The 19435-nt window shown below is 34.7% G+C and overlaps 1 protein-coding gene across 2 annotated transcripts in view; it reads left to right on the top strand.

Annotated features, from left to right (window-relative positions):
- The window catches only part of LOC110108871, a 72035-nt gene that overhangs the window by 34388 nt on the left and 18212 nt on the right, over positions 1-19435 (top strand). For both annotated transcript variants that reach the window (XM_028693070.1, XM_020839707.2), the window contains exons 6-9: positions 4691-4797; positions 5443-5481; positions 14955-15043; positions 15168-15246. In XM_028693070.1, the coding sequence (XP_028548903.1) occupies positions 4691-4797; positions 5443-5481; positions 14955-15043; positions 15168-15246 (314 nt within the window). The remainder of the gene's footprint in view (positions 1-4690; positions 4798-5442; positions 5482-14954; positions 15044-15167; positions 15247-19435) is intronic.

Genomic DNA, 19435 nt, shown 5'->3' with positions numbered 1-19435 from the left:
TAAAGCTGAAATCCATCCGTCCCTGACGGAATGGTAAGCACTGGAGCAGTCACCAAACATTGCTTCAACCTTTGAAAAGCCTCCTCACATTGATCTGACCATACAAACTTCACTGCCTTCTGAGTCAATCTAGACAAGGGCATAGCTATACGAGAAAACCCCTCAACAAACCTTCTATAATAACCAGCTAAACCCAAAAAGCTCCTGATCTCCGTCACAGTAGTGGGTCGTGGCCAATCTGCTATAGCTTGCACCTTGTGCTGATCCACAGAGATCTCTCCATTGCTAATCACATGACCCAAAAAGTGTACACTCTTCAACCAAAACTCACATTTGGAGAATTTAGCATACAAATCATTATCTTTTAAGGTATATAATACTGATCTTAAATGATTTGCATGCATTCTTTCATCTGGGGAGTAAACAAGTATGTCATCTATGAATACAATCACGAATTGATCTAAAGAATCCTTAAAGATTCTATTCATGAGATCCATAAACACTGCAGGGGCATTTGTTAGGCCAAAAGGCATCACTGTAAACTCAAAATGCCCGTATCTAGTGTTGAATGCTGTCTTTGCTATGTCCTCTTCTCTGACCTTGAGCTGATAGTATCCTGATCTCAAGTCTATCTTGGAAAACACAGAGGCACCCTCCAACTGATCAAACAAATCATCAATTCTCGGAAGAGGATATTTATTCTTCACAGTCAGTTTGTTCAATTCTCTGTAGTCTATACAAAGCCTTAAACTCCCATCTTTCTTCTTCACAAAGAGCACAGGAGCACCCCAAGGCGAAGTGCTAGGCCTGATAAAACCCTTATTAAGCAGCTCTTCCAACTGCTCCTTCAGCTCCTTCAACTCTTTGATGGCCATCCTATAAGGGGCTTTAGCAACAGGATCCGCTCCACTAACCAGCTCAATGGTGAAATCGATCTCCCTGCTCGGAGGCAAGCCAGGTAAATCATCAGCAAACACCTCTGGATAATCCTGCACGATAGGTATATCCTGCAAATCCTTACCTTCCTTCTTCTCTTCCTTAACATAAGCCAAATATCCTTCATGCCCTTTCCTCAATAACTGGTAAGCTTTTAAGGATGAAACCATAATAGCAGTTACTCCTCTGTCTCCTAGAAATTTAGTCTTCCTCTCTCCGGGTAACCCAAAAATAACCTCCTTCCTATTACAATTTATCGTTACAAAATAAGAGGATAACCAATCCATTCCTAGGATGGTATCAAACTCTGCTAAGGGCAATATAATAAGATCCGCTTCTAAGTTCTTGTCACCAATAGTCATCTCCACATGACACCTCCGATTAGTTTCTACATGAGTTCCATTTGACATTAACACGGACAATGGCTTCATTATAAATGAAAAAGGCAGGAGAGTAGACTCAACAAACTCTTCCGAAACGAAGGAGTGTGAAGCTCCAGTATCGAATAACACTCTTACAGGTTTGTTATACAAAAAGATTGTCCCTGATAACATAATTTTAAACATTCATTCCATGTACATAATGTAGGAAAATTAATGACATAAACAAATCTCATACCTGTGACTACATCAGGAGAATGCTTGGCCTCATTCTGCGACAATCCATAAATTCTGGGTTGAACAGGTGGACGAGCTTGGCCTTGTGATGGGGTAGATCCAGTAGACTCTACAGTTCTTGGCCTGCCAGCTGTCCTCTGAGGAAGAGTGTTTCCTGTTTTAGCATCTGTAGTAGGTCTTTGTCCTAGGAGAGGACAAGACTTTGCCATGTGTCCTGGTTGGTGACACCAGAAGCATGTATTGGTGCCAGATAGACACTCTCTCCTATGAGTTCTCCCACACTTATTGCATACTGCTGAAGAAGTACTGCTCTCTGAAATGTTTGATTTAAGCTTCTTCCAAGAGGGTCTTCTTGACTGAAAGGACTGAGTAGGCCTTGATCTATCCTCACTCTTCCTCTTCTGGAAATCTCTCCTCCTCTGAGTACTCTGCAAATCTAGCTCAATCTTTCGTGCTTTCTCCACCAAAATAGAGTAGTCATCAATGCCCAAAGGGACCAAAGGTTGCCTAATGCTATCCCTCAAGCCACATAGGAAGCGGTGGCATTTCTCTTCTGCATTAGGGATTACATGTGAGGCATACCTTGAGAGCATGGTGAATTCAGCCTCATACTGAGTAATAGTCTTGTCTCCCTGCACCAATCTATTAAATTTGTCTTGCATTTGTCTTCTAGCAGACATTGGTACATACCAATTTCTAAATACTTTGACAAATTCATCCCAAGTCACTTGACTGCTAGGTCTTCCTTTAAAAGTTTCCTCCAATTGGCTTCTCCACCACCTTTCTGCTTCTCCATTAAAAGCATACGCAGCTAAGGTGACCCTTCTGTCCACTGGGCATGCCATACCTTCCAATATCTTCTCCACTCTCATCAACCAATCCTCTGCCTGAACTGGTCCACCACCTACAAAAGATGGAGGCTTCATGTCTTGAAAGAGCTTGAGATATTTGTCCATTGGAGCACCTCCACTGCCTCCAATTTGGGTCTGAGTATTTCTGATCATTTCAGCCATGTCATCCATCATTTGGGTAAAAGAGTCCATAGTGGCATTAATACTACTGCCTTGAGGCTCTACAGCTGATGGCAATTCTCTTCTGACCTCTCCAGCATTGCCATCAGTGGCATCAGGCTCAGGTTCCTCAGCCCTGAGAAACAAAACAACGAGGCAATATAAGCAATACAAAGCACAACCACTTTATACCTACTCTAACCTATAAGATCATCCTATTGGCTCTTTCACAAAAATCAATATCCTCAAATTTCTTTGCTCTGATATCACTCTTGTCACGACCCGGCCCGGTTAGCTCGCTAGTGCGAGGCGGGAACAGAGATCGGACGGAGAAAGAGACAAGGTAGCATGGCATAAACTAAATTCATCATAAAGTAAAGAATGTTAACATCACTACAACAAGAAAAGAAAGATTTTTGAAGAGAATAAAGCACATTAGGGTTTAGGAACATTACACTACCCTTCCCTAAACATTTCTCAAAAGAATCTTAAGAAAAAAATCAACTTTTCTCAAAGCCCTAAAAAAAATCTTCTCATCCACATATCTTGAGAAGGATGGGGAAAACCCTAGTTCTAATGCATACCTTATCCTCCCCTTGGCTTCCCCTTCGATTCCCCTAAGATTCCTCTCCGGAAAAAGCCACCGGAGCCGCCGCTCAAGACCTTGCCCGTCGCCTCTCCCGTCGCCTCTCTTCCGCTCTCTCTTGGTTTGGCCGAAAGATATGAGGGAGAGGTGGTTCGGTTTGGCCTAATAGAGAGGAAAGAGTTTGCTAAATGACCCCCATGCCCTCACTTAAGTAACCCATGCAAGAATAAGGAGTGGGGGTACTTTGGGTATTAAGAGTTTTCAAGAAATTATAAATCCTAAACTAAGCGAAATCAAATACAAGTTCTATATACCAATTTGATCAGAATTTTGCGCTCTATTTTATAAAATTAACTTCGCCAAAATCCGACGACCTCAGATTTTTCGCTTAAATCTCGCCGCGACGCTTTGAAAAGCGTGCGAGGTCAAAAACGTCATTTGCGGGTTTTACACAGGGGCTGTTGGGTACTTTGATTGAGCCTCTCCTAGGCTTCACCACTCACTCTAGAACTCACAAAGAGATCCAAAATCAAAGCTGAAATTTCATATCAATATTCATCATCCCAAATACAATAGAAATGACCTATATATAGGTCTCACCAAAAGAAAAGAAAACAAAGACTTAATTGCCCTCGGGGCTACAACATCAAATGATCACCCATAAGGGTAAAATAGTAAAAACTGAAAATAAAATAAACTACTACATAAATGACTCAAAAAATATATGGTCCTGATCGTAGCCGTCGATCTCCGGTGTCTCCGATGGTACACGTGTCGAAATATCTGAAGATGTCCTCATCACATTCATTCGCTTGGAGGAGTGTGAAACACTTACATAATTTCCACTTGTTGGGGAACTTCCACTCTCCATAGACTTCCACCCTTTTTCTTTTCTCTTCCGCTAACATCTCATTAATCTATGGGATTCACAATGTCTACTTATCAATCTATGACTTTGTAATTATTCTTTCTTCTCTTCAATAGCTGGACAATTGTAATTATTGTTTTGTGATTTTATATGTTTACCATTAGAAGTTCTCATATGATTTTATAAATCCTACATAAATATTGGAATAAAATACAAAACCAATTCTCTCTAATTCTTGTTAGTGTATATCAGATATTCAAATACATTCACAAACGAATTCTATACGTTATATAACTGTTTAATCAGAAACTGAAACTGTTGGAAGAGAAAGATATGGTAGTAATACATGATGCAATATTTCAGTGGCATCTCTAAATAGTTTTACAAAATTCTTTGTAACCTTCTCTGTATTCCTTATTTTTTGCTTCAACTGGTTGGGATTTCTATAAATCGTTTTGTTTTTGGTAGTTTAATTTGAAGTGTTAGCTTGCTTGACGCTTCTTATCATCTTGTGTAGCACGTGTCAAATACTGATTGCTCTAAATATTTCAAATTATTCTAATCTCCTCTAATTTTTTATTTTAAAATTAGCATGTTATTTGTCCTTATGTGCTTTATTACTCTCTTTTTTATTCAAAAACCAGCGCTATTTTACCAATGATTTAATGAACAGAAAAAGATAATCCACAAAAAGGTGTCATTGTCAAGATGATTTCCAGTGGTTCCAAGGAGAATTGCTCCCTTTCTGTCTCAGTTATTTGCGATTCAAATAATGTTCAAGTGAGTGAGTTTATTTATTTTTTTCAGATGTTTTCTTGTTTTGTAATTAATATCTTAATTTTACAGAGCAAGTCCTCTTGAACTTGCTGATATGCTGTGTTTTTTTTCGTTAAACTTTGTAAATGCTAGGGCATGCTCGATAAACTCCCTCTTTTTCTTCCATGCCTCATCAACATTATACACTCGCATATCCCACCCAATTTCCAGTTTTGTTAATCACAATATGAGAAAACATATCAGGATGAACTGGCAAAAGTTTGTTTTTGTGATTTATAATGATTGAACTCTTAAGTGCACTAATAAATCTTAATATCCACACATGAGGATTTTCTCATAGTAATGTAATTTTCTGTCGAGCTTGTAATAGCTTATGTGATGCAGATGATTATACATCCAATTTCAACTTTTGTTGCTTAATATAAATTTGGTTGAAAGAAGTAGTGGATGTTAATAATTATGATCATTGCCATCACTATTAACCCATCATTCAGCTCTATGAATTCTTATTCTGCATTTTATTCTGTAAGGAATGATAATGGAAGTACAACGGCATACCTAATAAAACTCTGCCAACTTCTCCATGTTAATGTTGAAATATTTAGATATTTATTTATTAGTTTATTTATTTTTCTATCTGCTTTCCAGGTATCAAATTCATTGACAATTACAGGGGACTGCGACTATGTGAGTATCCCTTGATGATCTAAATCCGTTTTGATGCTCTCAACGAAAGTAAAGATGTAATATCCATTTTAGTCATTCACTTTCTTTTTTCGAAAGCTAAACAAGAGCAGTGGAAAGTTAGCTTGATGGTTGAAATTATGAGATTTTCATGCCAGCAGAGCCCCTGGATAATAATTCATCTATTAAGAGTGTTAAAGAATCAAAATGAAGGTTGACCTATTCTTAGCTATCTATATTATAACATATGTTATTGAAACTTTGGAAAACTGTCATATTTAAAGGGATGGGAGCAACCAGTGATGTTAAATTTGAGTTCATAACAACTTTTACATAGTTCAAGAACTTATCTTGCACTTATTTCGAAACACACAGATGCAAACCTATGATGCACCGACCCTTCTCCTCAAAGAGGCATGCAGTGTCTGACACCGTATCTGACACGACACTCGTCTGACACTCCTCCAACACGTGTCGGACACGCTGAAAACGTGTCCGATTAAAAAATATTAAATACAAATTGTACACGCGTGTCCGACACACGTATCTTAAATATTTTATGATTTTTTTAAAATATAATTTCTTGTATTTGACGGGATTTAAACTATATTTCTTATTTCCTATCCACAACACCAAATCAACGTCCGCACTTAATACCCAATCATCGAATATTCTTATTTTCATTTCTTTTTGGCAATGAAGGTCTTTTCATCTCCACTCTCAGTGACTGATAAACGACATCAACATCTGACTCTTAACATCCTAATACTAATCATTTTAAGCACAATTTCTAGTTAATTGACTTATTATTTTCAGTTTTTTTAAAATTATACTTATTTAATTTTTATACACTATTTTTTAAATATAAAAACTATAATACCGTGTCCAACCCGTGTCCAAGTCTTATATTTTCAATAACTGACGTGTCCCGTATCTGTGTCGTGATGTATCCGTGTCTGTGCATCATAGATGCAAACACAAATATTGACATGTATAATTGATTACAGCCATCCAATTTGAACTTATGCTTGACTTCAATGGAGTGATTGATTAAATAATCCATTGACTTATATAGCATTATTTTTATTTAAGAAATAATTGAATTTGTTTTATTAGATTTAATCCATGCCTTGTTATTTTTACTGTAATTTTTTATGCGGGATTTTTTTATAACCCTAGTGTCATTTCACTATAAATTAGGATCTAAGAAGTTAGCTTGGGACAATTAAATGAGCATTGAATGAAAGGTAAAGTTTTTGCATTTGATATCAAACCATAATTTGCATGTAAATCGTCACTTTCTAATTTTCCAATTAGTTGCATTCATCGTATTTTCATTCGAACTGGTTTCATTGCATGCTTACTTCTAATTCACTATGACACTTGCTGCATTTAAGATTGAACAGAAGAATTTTGTATTATTTGTGTCACAATTTGGACTGAGTTCTTGAATTATCAAGTCGGGAACTAAAGGTTAGATGTAGTTAAATTTCTTTCAAACAATAGTTACAACAATCCAATAAAATATCTTTCGAAATTTACAAAGAGCCACTAATTATCCATCATAATTTAAACCATATACAACTCAAATCTATTCTAAAATTTCAAAAAATTGAATTGAAACCCATGATAGAGAATCATTACATACATATTCTCATTCACATCTTTTCTTCTTTATACAAAATCTTCTTTGTCGGCTATTTCTGGAGGAATCTTACCTGATATATTAATTTAATTGGTTGAGTTTCAAACAACTAACTTCGTGGCTAATTATAGTTTATAATATATCCATTTCAAATAAATAGATAATAATATGCATATGAGTCATCTGAAATAATCATGAAACTTTTTATTTATGAGAATTTAAAGATGCGTATTTGATAAGATAAAAGAAGCATCATTTTGTAGAATATAACATTTATGGTTTTTTTTTTCACTTTAATCTTTTAATGCAACACTTAACTGAGGAGTACCGTTTAAAGTTTGCACTAGTTAAGGTACAATCATTTCATTTCTTTTCTAATCTCTTCCATTTTACATGCGCCAATCATTTTGTCCTTAGTATCATAAGGGGTGAATTTATTTGTTTAACATGCACACACGTCTTTTCAATATATTCCTTTCAGTTATGTTCTTATATTTATATTTTAATTACACATGTATGATTTTTAATTAAATATTTTCATGTTAATGTAAATTTTGAAGAGTGTAATTATGCAACAACAACAACAACATCAAGCCTTTATCCCACTACGTTGGGTCAGCTACATGAATCCTTTTTCTCCATTGTGTCATGTTAAGAGTCAAATTCTCATTTAAATCTAATAAAGAAAGGTCATTTCTAATATTTTCTAACAAAGTCTTTTTAGGTCTATCTTTACCTTTCTTAACATACGTCAAATCTAATATATCTACGCTCGTAATCGGATCATCAGAAGGTCTCCGGTTTATGTGAGCAAACCATCTAAGGCGATTCTCTCTAATCTTATCTTCCACTGGAGCTACTCCAACCTTTTCACGTATATGCTAGTTTCATATTCTCTCTTTAAGAGTAAAGCTACTCATCCACCTGAACATCCTCATCTCTACAACACTTAATTTAATATTATGATTTTATTTTAATGGCCAACATTCTGCACCATAATGCATTACTGGTTTCGTGACTATCTTATAAAATTTTCCCTTAAGTTTGACGGGGACTTTTCTAACACACAACTAGTCCGGTCCATTCCTCCACTTCAACCATCCAACTTGATTTCTACTAATAATATTCCCATCTATTTTACTATCATTCTGAACAATAGACCCAAGATATCTAAAATATGTACTTTTATTAATGATTTGTTTGCCCAAAATCACAATCCCTTCATTAGATCTATTACTATTAAAATTACACTCCATATATTCAGTTTTAGATCTACTCAAACGATAACTTTTAGACTCTAAGGTTGACCTCCATAATTCAAGTTTATCTTCAACTTCCTCTCGTCTTATCAACAAGAAAAATATCACAAAAAGCATACACTAGGGTACAACCTCTTACAAATGTCTTGTGAGAACATCCATGACTAAAGAAAAAAGATATGGGCTTAAGGTTGATCCTTGATGTAATTAAAGAGTGTAATTATGCAAATGAAAGAAATAATTCACTTGAGTATTCTTTAGCATTTATATCATTTCTATCATGTAACCAACCTCGATCTCAGACAATTATCTTTTCTTCTTTAATCCTTAAAACTTCACCGATTGAATACCATAATCATATTGATACATAAAACAAATTCTTATCATTTTAATTTGTTAGAAAGAATTAAACTACAAAATTACCTGCACTATTTATGCAAACACTGTACCTTAATTTACTTATTTTCTATACTTAGAAGTTCTGACACTACTGTTTTTTAGTTAAACAAAAGTTTGGAGCTTATACATGTTGAAAGATTTTAAATTGAAAATTCTGGTGTCATATATATAAAGATAATTAGATGAATATATTGTCAATACCTTTTAAGTTTTTATAAAATCATCGTGTAGGCCTTCACCTAAATTTTGTGCTACTTGATCACAATTAAACTTCCATTCAATTCCTCTACTCTTAATCTTCCTGGTACAAATTTCTTCAATATTAAAAAAAGAAAAAATCAAAATCAGGTTTTATAAAATTATGGTTGAAAACCTAAATAAATATTACCTCTATGTTATAAACAGGATATTTTAGCCTCCTTGTCCAACTAGGTGTCAAAGATTTCCAATGCAATGTCAAAGCAATTGAACAATATCGTAGACAACATCGAAGGTGCCAAATGTCATTGAAAGCAAAGTCAGAGGTGAACAATTTCATATCTTTTCTCATTCTCTCTCCTCTTTTTCTCTCTGCCTTTGTCTCTCTCCTTGCCTCTTAACTCTCTCTCTTTTTTCCTCTCTGTCGAGTGAAATTGCACAGACCCTCTTTCATCTTATTTTCCTCTATTTGAACAAAATCCACACAAACTCCACTCACAAATGCAACTGCTTGTTTATGTTCGATTGGTTACTGATGGACACTTTGTCGGTACTTGCTTTGAGGTAAGCCTGCCATTCATAGAATCTCAATCATAAAATCTCAAGAATCAATGATGCAGTCATTCCACTTTTTTAATCTTTCATTACCCTTAAAAAATATGATGCACCTTTAAAAGTAAATAAAAAAAAAAATTGAAGTCACAAACAACTTAAAAGTGAAGTAACCCTTGGATTAAAAATTAAATCTCTTCCTATTCCACAGTAAAACAAAACACTCATTCATATTCTGATAGCCACACAAGCAGCTCACACAAGATACACAACTCCTAGGCATTCGAGGATTATGATTTTTTTTCTCTTTTGTGCATGTGATTGTGATGTTTAAGTGATGATTGATATAAATTTTGTGTTGCGGACACTTGTTTTAAGTGCTTGAATAATAGAGATATATGCTCTTCCATATAGGTGGCCATGCCCAAAAGAGGTGAATAATAAATAATTGTCATCTAACAAGTTTTCTTGCAAGCATTATTTAAAAGCTGTAAGTAGGCATGGCAGATAGGATAGAAGCTAGCTTGACTCTATGAGTGTCAGACAACTATATGATGATATTTATAAATGTTATATGCTTCATAATATTTGAATTGTAGGATTGAGTCTTTTTTATACTTTCCGAATGTAATTTATAGATATAGGATGTGATATATGCCTCTGAGACATATCTACAAGAATGATGATTAGAAAGGTGAACTCCAAAGTAAAGCCCTGGACACATTAGAAGCAACAACTTCATGACCCACAGGCCAAGTGTATAATTTCAGCTTGGTTGTAACTAGCCATTATAATCTATTGAGTAATTGAGCTAAATGGGGAAAAAACCTAAAAATCGTAGGATAGCTTCCAATACTTGTAGAAATCCTTGAGAATAACTTCAGTTATATTATGGGTTGATCTGATGCTCTATTTTTCATCAAATCTAATTACTATGAAACCTAATTGAAATACAAAGGGACTTTGGTGAAGGCACATCCCTTCCATATTTAGTTGGCAACCATCAAGGATGAATTGTCCAATGAAATTGATCTATTATTGGGATAGGCTCCCAAACACTTGAGCCAATTGTACCTCATGCGGTGGGGTCAAGGTGTACTTCCTCGGCAAATAATATTATGCTGAATGATCCAAGTCTTAGAGTTTACCAATGACCTAATCATGATAAAAATACTAGGAACTCACGTAACCGCTCCTATGATAAGATTACTTATGAAAAAGATTAATCTGAACCATGAACATGGATTGATACTCTTTATGAAGAATACTTATGAAATTTATTTTGAGCTACGACAAAAACGTTATTACAGAAATAATATAAGCACTCTTAGATCACAAAGAGATGGTGATTTTGAGTTATCAAAGAAGGTTATGGTTGATGTTGAAGAGGATGGAGTAGCAACCTACACGAGTGGTGGTGATAGGTTTTGATTATCTAAATACTCCCTTTAAACATGACTGTCTGAACTAATAGCAGATTAATTTCGTAATCTGGATGAGTTTTGAAGCAATCAGAATATTTGCTTCCAAAATTTTTGTAAGATGTGCAATAGAATAAAATGCATTCAATTTCAACATTTTGTTAATATCCACAAGAGGGTGATCTAATCCAAACCTTCCTGTTTAGAATCAGAATAATATCCATCTCAACTAGAATCATTGCCACATAAGATTTAGAAAGTCAAACTGGACCACACTACTTGCAATAGTTTGCCACAGATTGAGCCTGGAGAATAAAATGTAGATTGATTAAAATAGTGTGGTTGAAGTGGAGAAAAATAAACTCAAACCTAAGTGATAAGAGGTTCCATAAATTAGTTAAAGTGAGGAGACCACATTTACATTTGCATCAAATAACCACATACATAGCAAGCTAGAGGAGAAAAAAGTCTACAGTTATCTGGTTAGCTGATAATTTGATAATAATATGATGAGGATCAAGAAGTCTGATAGAATATTAACCAATGAAATGCAAATCTGACAAAAATGAACAAATAATCTCAAGATTGGGGAGCCCCATCAAGAACTTAACCGTGATGAATAAGGAAAATGGAGCAGCTGGCTCGGAAATCTGAGCATCTGAGTAAATAAGAGTTGGGTTGCCATAAAATATGGAGGGTTGTTTGTGTTGAGGAGGTTGATTTTGATGATAGCAAGGGAAAATGAGTAGGTGAAGCCTGCTTACAACCAAAAGCCTTCAATCTCCCAACAATATTAGTGAAGGAATCAACCTTAAGGGCTTACATGGTAGGAGGAATCAAGTTGTTGGTTGCAATAATAGTTTCAGACCCTCTGAGATGCAAGGGACAATTGGAGAAGGTGACAATTGAACTGAAGATTCAGTCAAAACCCTAGGAATATCAAATATTGGACAACGAGGAGATGAGGGTGCAAAAGGAGTAGGATGATCCAAAGAAAAGGTCAGAATATCAACTGAAGCATCATCCAACATTCGTAGAGAAACCTAGTTGGATTGGATGATGTTAGGTATTGAATATGAATGATTGGAGAGTTGTTAAGAACTTGAATTGAAAAATAGTAAATTATTTAGGCTCTTCATAAAGTGGTTCATGGTCTGAAATAAAATGTAGTCTCTTGTACATTTGTTTGATTTTTTATTTTATAGTAGGCTATTTATGGTGGTGACCAATGTTTAAAATTGCGTAATCCGGTATTGAGGCATTTTTCGTTCGTGAGGCGAGGCGTAAGCCTCAAGGAGTTTTGAGGCGTAAGCCTCAAAATCAAAAAATTGCGTAAACATAAAATAATAAATTTTGTATATACTAATAAGTAAATAATATATAAAATATAAAAATGCACAAGATATGAAGTGAAATCAAAATATCCCAATAATAAGACAACATGAAATATAGTTCAACTCAAACTCCATCTTTCCCAAATCACAATATTCTTTTCATTAACATATAATTCCAAAAATAAATAGTAATAACATATCGCATAAGAACTCATAAGTCATCAGCACTGTCATCACCATGTTTAAAAATGCGCAATTAGGTATTGAGACATTTTTTGTTTGTAAGGCGAGGTGTAAGCCTCAAGATGTTTTGAGGCGTGAGCCTCAAAATTAAAAAATTATTTAAGTGCAAATAAATGTTAAAAGTAAATTTTTATATAATACTCAAATAATATGTTAAAAAATGGCATTATCTTTCTATTGAACTATGAAATAACACAATGACATACATATGAAATAAAAAATTGCACGAGACGTAAAGTGGCTAGTGATAAATTGCATGAAATATACTTGAAATGCAAATATTACATTAGTAAAAAATTATTAAATATAGAAATTGCATAAAAATATCATATAACATTAAGTTTAACTTCAAACTCTTTATTTCGCAATTCCCTACTCATCTACATTTAATTTTTAAACAAGGCTGAAAAGTTGGCAACTAAAAAATCATCTGTTTTGTCATCACTGTGGGGATCTTTGTTTGAGTCATCATTATAACAAATTGATCTCTCCCGCTCATCTATGGAGTCCAATGCCTCCCAATATACTTCTTCTTCATTTATTTCAACCATTTTCCTCTTTCAAAAATATTTTTCATCAACATAAAGATGAGATTAATACTCCAAAATTTTTAGAGGTGGTGGCGGTGTGCAGCTTTCAAGTGATCCTTGAAGGAGGCTTGAGGTTGGTGATTGTGGCGAAGGAGATGGGTTAGAGGTTAAGGAAGTTGAGAAGAAGTTGTTGAGACTAGGGGATACATGAAGTGTGATTTGTTCGCGGCTTTACTTCAAGATTTATGTAAGTTTTAATATATATTGGGTGAGGCGTAAGCCTCACGCCAGTGAGGCGAGGCACGCCTTAAGGTGGGCCTCAACCAAGTTGAGGCACAAGCCTCATAAAAAAAACTTGGGGCATAAGCCTCAAGGCGCTTTTCACTTGAATTGCGCAAAGGCGGGCCTCAAGGCGAGCCTCATTCATATTGCGCAATTTTAAACCATGGTGGTGACTTGTTGAATTTTAATTTTTTGGAGCTGATTTTGTGGAGACTGACAAATTGAATTTGAATGGCTGTAGGTTTTAGTAGCAGGTTTTAGGATTTTTTTTTTTTTTTAAACAGTGTTGGATTTGAATACTTATATTGGGGAATGAGAGCTAGGGATGAAATCCTCAACATTCATGAAAGGATGCCGAAATCCCATAAAGCTTTTTATAATCAATACTAGCTCAGAATAACTCGGAGGAATCATTTTGTAGAAAGTTCCCTTGTATCAACCATCGAGGTAGATAGCAAAAAGCAAATTACATTAGTGTCCTAAATGACAAATGACAACCACAGAAGTGTTGTTAAAGGAGGAACCTATAGATTCTTTTCTGTTGGCATTGAATCAAATTATTAGAGAAATGGATTATGTTTATTTCCTTTTTTTTTCAACCTTAAATTACACCTATTGAATCTATTCTCTTGGCATTTAATTTTATGATCAGAGAAACATTTTATGTCGTTTCTTGTCTTGTTTTTTTTTTTCGATTCAATAGAGAAGATAATAGAAGAATAACTATAACTCGTTGAAACGAGACCAATACTAATGCAAGTCATCAACTTGTGCCTTAGGATTCATTGGCAAGTTATTTTAATATGTTTGGCCGACCCAACATTAACAGCACACGAATTTTTTTTTTTTACATCACACCATTGATTTCCATTTCTAACATGCCATTTTAGGTTATTAGCAATTATAAAAAAAATCTTATATATTGCAATGCTTCAGACAAATCTCAATGTTTTGAACAGTAATCAGAAAATTTGATATCCTTGCTGCTCCAGATTTAATTTTGTTTCAAAATCTGTCTGTGCATTGGGTGCGCTCTGTAGCGTTACCAGAATAATAAGAGAATGTTTTATAGCAACTGCAAAAGATCATGGTCATTGTTTTATGCAGTTTCTTGATCAATTTCTATGATCTGTGAATATTGACAACTAAATTTTATGTCTTACATAATACATATGAAACTCCCACCAAATCGAGAATCATTTTTCTTCAGGCCTGAGAAAGAGTATTCAAGTTATTTCACTGCATTTAAAACTCAATCTGTTGGTCTATTAACTCATTGTAGTTGCTATCCATTGAATCTTGTGGTCCCACTGATAATTTACTTGTGTGCGGCTATACTAATTAGTCTGGGATAAGATTTGTGAGATGTGAGAACATCACAAAATTTTATGTCATTATTTCTACCCGTCTTATATGCTTGAGCATCATTTTCCTTAACTGTGATAGTTTTTTGTTTTTTTTTTTATGTTTCTCAGTTGTATAGTTATTTGTTGTACTTGATATATATTTAACCGTTGAACTGAAGCTATAAATGGAACTCTAAAAGGTTGAAACGCATCATAGAGTAGGCAGACTATTTAACTGTAATTCATACATATTGATTTTATCTGTAGGCAACAGAACTTAGGCATCCATCTGGTTGTGCGAGAATCATTTCTGCTAATGGAAAAGGATGGGGGTGGTTTGGAACTTTAATGACTATGTATGTTTTTTTTTGTCTTGTAAAATAGTTCATTTAGAAATTGCTGCACTCGTGTTTATCATTCTTATTATTTTCCCTTATCTAGAAAATATTATAATGAACAGACTTCATCTTTTTTCTGCAGAATTATTTGCCTTCTGGGAGGGTATCTTGTAGTGGGAACTATCTATAGATACTTCTTCCTTGGAATTCATAGTGCACAGGTAAAGTTTGGTCTATTTCATAACATTATTAGCGAGACAGATTTTACTTATCTCTCCTACTTTCATCTGTTGAAACTACAATTATAGAGTTACTGGTCTACTTATCCAATAATTTCATCATCTTTTTAAGCTGTGAAGCACCTCATTGGTTTGCTGTTAAAGTCATTATACATCATCAAAAGATTCTTAAATTAGTGTGGTAAAGTTTGGTCCATTTCATAACCTAATTAGAGAGACCGATTTTACTTTTCCTGCCTACTTTCATTAATTTAAACAACAATCATAGAGTTACTTGTCTACTTATTGGATAACTTTGTCAACTTTTTGAGCTGTGAAGCACTTCTTTGCTTTACTGTTAAACTCATCATACATCATAAAAAGATTCTTATATTAAAGGATTAGGCAAAATACTACATCTATGAGCTTTTGAAAAATATAGTGTGGAAAAACTCGAAATAGTACTCTGACCATTCATATGCAGCCAATGTAGTCTCAATATCATATTTTTCAATTTAGTTTCTCAACCACGCAAAATTGACCCTAAATGATAGCTTAGGTACAAAATTGAAATAAATTTTGTAGAGTCGAGAGATTAAATTGGGATCAATCTTGTATCCCAAATCCATCAATTTCTTGGGGATTATTTGAGATCAATTTTGTGTAGTCGATGAGCTAAATTGGAGAAATGTAATGATTAGGACTAAATTGGACACATACGAATAGTTGGGTGATTATTTTAGGCTTTTCCTAAAATATAACACATGTTCAATGATGGTATTCACATTGTTAAACCTAAATACCATTATCAGGTGGTAGTGTGCTACCTAATCCTGTAATCTTGTGAATGTTTAGATAAGGTGTGGTAATTGTCTTTGTTATGAAAGACATTACTTTAATGCAAGTGTTTTTACAGTAGTGAATATGATTAATACAATTAATTAAAGAGATCAAACACCACATGAAGACACCAAGATATTTGGTTTGACTGAAACACACTAATAGCAATGGGAGAGGATAGAAAATTTGATTCACCATGAAGAAGCCACATAGATGTACCAACTAAGTGGGGCACAAGAAAATACTCCCCAAAATTAAGTATAGTCTATTTCACCTCAAAAATGAAGAGCCCAACTCATGCTAAACATAAGTGAGAATCACTCAAGAGCAAGGTTTAAAATTACGTAATTGGGTATTGAGGCGTTTTTCGTTCGTGAGGCGAGGCGTAAGCCTCAAAGCGTTTTGAGGCGTAAGCCTTAAAATCAAAAAATTGCGTAAACATAAAATGATTAATTTTGTATATACTAATGAGTAAATAATATATAAAATATAAAAATGCACAAGATAAATAGCAATTGACATTAACATATCACATAAGAACTCACTGGTCATCAACACTGTCATCACTCATCAGTTGTCACTAAGTGGGTCTTCATTTGAATCATCATTATGATGAACTGCTCTCTCCTCTTCCTCCTCTCCTATAGAGTCCAATGTCTCCCAATCAGCTCCTTCTTCCTCATTATCAGTTATCGTCCTCTTCGTTAAATATTTTTGAAAAATATCATAATGAATAATAGTGTAATACAATAATAAATGTCTAAGAAAAGTGATTTATTTATATACCTTTTTTGATTTGTTCTTGAGTTGTGGTGGATGTAGATGCTTTAAGACCATCAAAGAAATCAACATTTAAATCTTCATCTTGTAATTCAGACGACATCACTTTAATTTCATCATCTATAAATCACTCATCATCAGATGCCACATCCTCGCAAAGCAAAGGATCTTCATCATCCATCAATCATTTTTTCTTCAAATTCCTATATTTGAGTCTCCTATTGTACATAATGCACACCAGTGATCTTATCCTCAATGTCGACAAGCAATTTCTCCTCTTTGTATGTACTTAGTTGTAGGTACTTCAATTTCTTTCATAGCCAGATAAAGTGCATGTCAAGCCCAAAACTTTCACAGCAAAATGCTGCAATTCTGGAGTCCCATCAGCAAATTGAATCAACCACTCAACTGGAGATCGTTTGGCAATTGTATCTTTTGCTTGTTGTAATCCAAAAAAGCTTTATTTGTTCCTAAAAGGTACCAATTGCATGTCAGCATTTGATCTTTCAGTTGCATCACTTATTAGATGATCCATGCAATGATACAATCCCAACTTTATCAAGGTTTGTAGACTTGTTCTCTGCATATTGATACTGAGGGTTTAGGTAATATCCAACTGCATGCAAGTGTCGGTGAAGTTGTAGCTCCCACCTATCATCAATAATATTCTAAATTTTTCTAAAGCTTCCCTCATTGCCTCATAAGTTGGAGGCAATCATCTCTTTGGCTTCATTCATGACAATGTACGCATAGAATACTCACAACATACGCACAAACATGCACAATATACGCATAACATACGCATAGAGTACTCAGTGCTTATGCACAACGTACACTTCCTACACGCAAAATTAGCACAAACTACTCTATTTTAAAAGTTTAGGGTTTAATTGTTAAAAACTTAAAATTTAGTTAGGGTTTAGATTTCAAATTTCAACATAAATTCATAAACCATAATACAGAGAAAATACGATGACATCAAAGTATCAAACATTTACAAAGTTTCGAGAAGGAATGCATACGCATAGCGTAAGCATAAAATACGAAGAACTTCAAAACCCTGAACACCTATGCATAGCATAAGCATACAATACGCAGAACATGAACAGAAAACATGCAAACAAATTACCTTTCTCTTTGGGGGTGAGGACATCTGAGAAGGAACTGAGTGAATGCTTGAAATTGCTCTTGAGTGAATGCTTGAAACGTATGTTGGAAGTTGAAAACCAAAACGCCGCATGAACTGTAAATTTTTTCTTCCATTTTACCTGTACCAGGGTTTAAATGTTGATGCCACGTCGACATTTCACTAGGAAATCCACATCGGCAATTGAGGGGTATGAACTGAACAAAAATATATTATGTTAGCTTTTTTAGAGGCGGCGCCTCAAATATGTGAGGCGAGGCGCGTCAGTAAACTTGAGGCTTAAGCCTCAAAATCTGAACTTATTGCGTGGGCTTTGAGGCTTAAATGGACCATATTGCGCTGAGGCGCGCCTTTTATTGCGCAATTTTAAACCATGCTCAAGAGAGAACATAAATTATCCACATGAAATCTCCTCATAAGGTTCCATCATGCATGTCTATTATTGCATCATTTGTGGCACTACCGCACTTGCCTTGCATCAAGATAGTTCTTCACATATATAAAATGGGCCTTAAAAAAGTTCTTTCTTCTTTCCTTTTATATCTCATCCTCTCTTCATTTTCCTCTCCACAGACACACTCACTTTTTCTCTCTCTATTCCTTCTCTACTAATTCAAGTCCGCTTCTTAAGTCCTAATGCAACACTCCTTTTTATTTTCTCGGCCACATATAGGAAATCTTTTATCAAAGTATTACTGAGTGCATGTGTGTACAACAACAATAATAACAAGCTTTATCCTACTACATGGTATCAACTGCATTAATCTTTTTTATCCATTGTGTTCTATTAATCGCAACAACAATAACAACATCAAGCCTTTATCCCACTATGTGGGGTAGGCTACATGAATCATTTTTCTCCATTGTGTCCTATTAAAAGTCAAACTATCGTTTAAATCTAATAAAGAAAGGTCATTCCTAATATTTTCTAACCAAGTCTTTTTAGGTCTACCCCTACCTTTCTTAACATAAGTCAAATCTAATACCTCTACTCTCCTAACCGGGTCATCAGAAGGCCGCCGTTTTATGTGACCAAACCATCTAAGACGACTTTCTCTAAATCTTATCTTCTACTGGAGCTACTCCAACCTTTTCACGTATATGCTCATTTCATATCCTATCTCTAAGGGTAAAGCCACTCAACCACCTGAGCATCCTCATCTCTGCCACACTTAACAAAGAATTATGCTTCTCTTTTAATGGCCAACATTTGGCACCATAAAGCATTGCAGGCCTCACTACCATCTTATAGAATTTTCCCTTAAGTTTGAGGGGTACATTTCTATCACATAACAAGCCCGATGCATTCCGCCACTTCAACCATCCAACTTGAATTCTACTAATAATATCCCCATCTATTTCACCATAATTCTGAATAATAGACCCAAGATATCTAAAACATGTATTCTTATTAATGACTTGATT

Source organism: Dendrobium catenatum, unplaced genomic scaffold, assembly GCF_001605985.2.
Source record: "Dendrobium catenatum unplaced genomic scaffold, ASM160598v2 fragScaff_scaffold_226, whole genome shotgun sequence".
Classification (NCBI taxonomy): domain Eukaryota; kingdom Viridiplantae; phylum Streptophyta; class Magnoliopsida; order Asparagales; family Orchidaceae; genus Dendrobium; species Dendrobium catenatum.
This window is presented reverse-complemented; position numbering and strand designations above follow the sequence as displayed.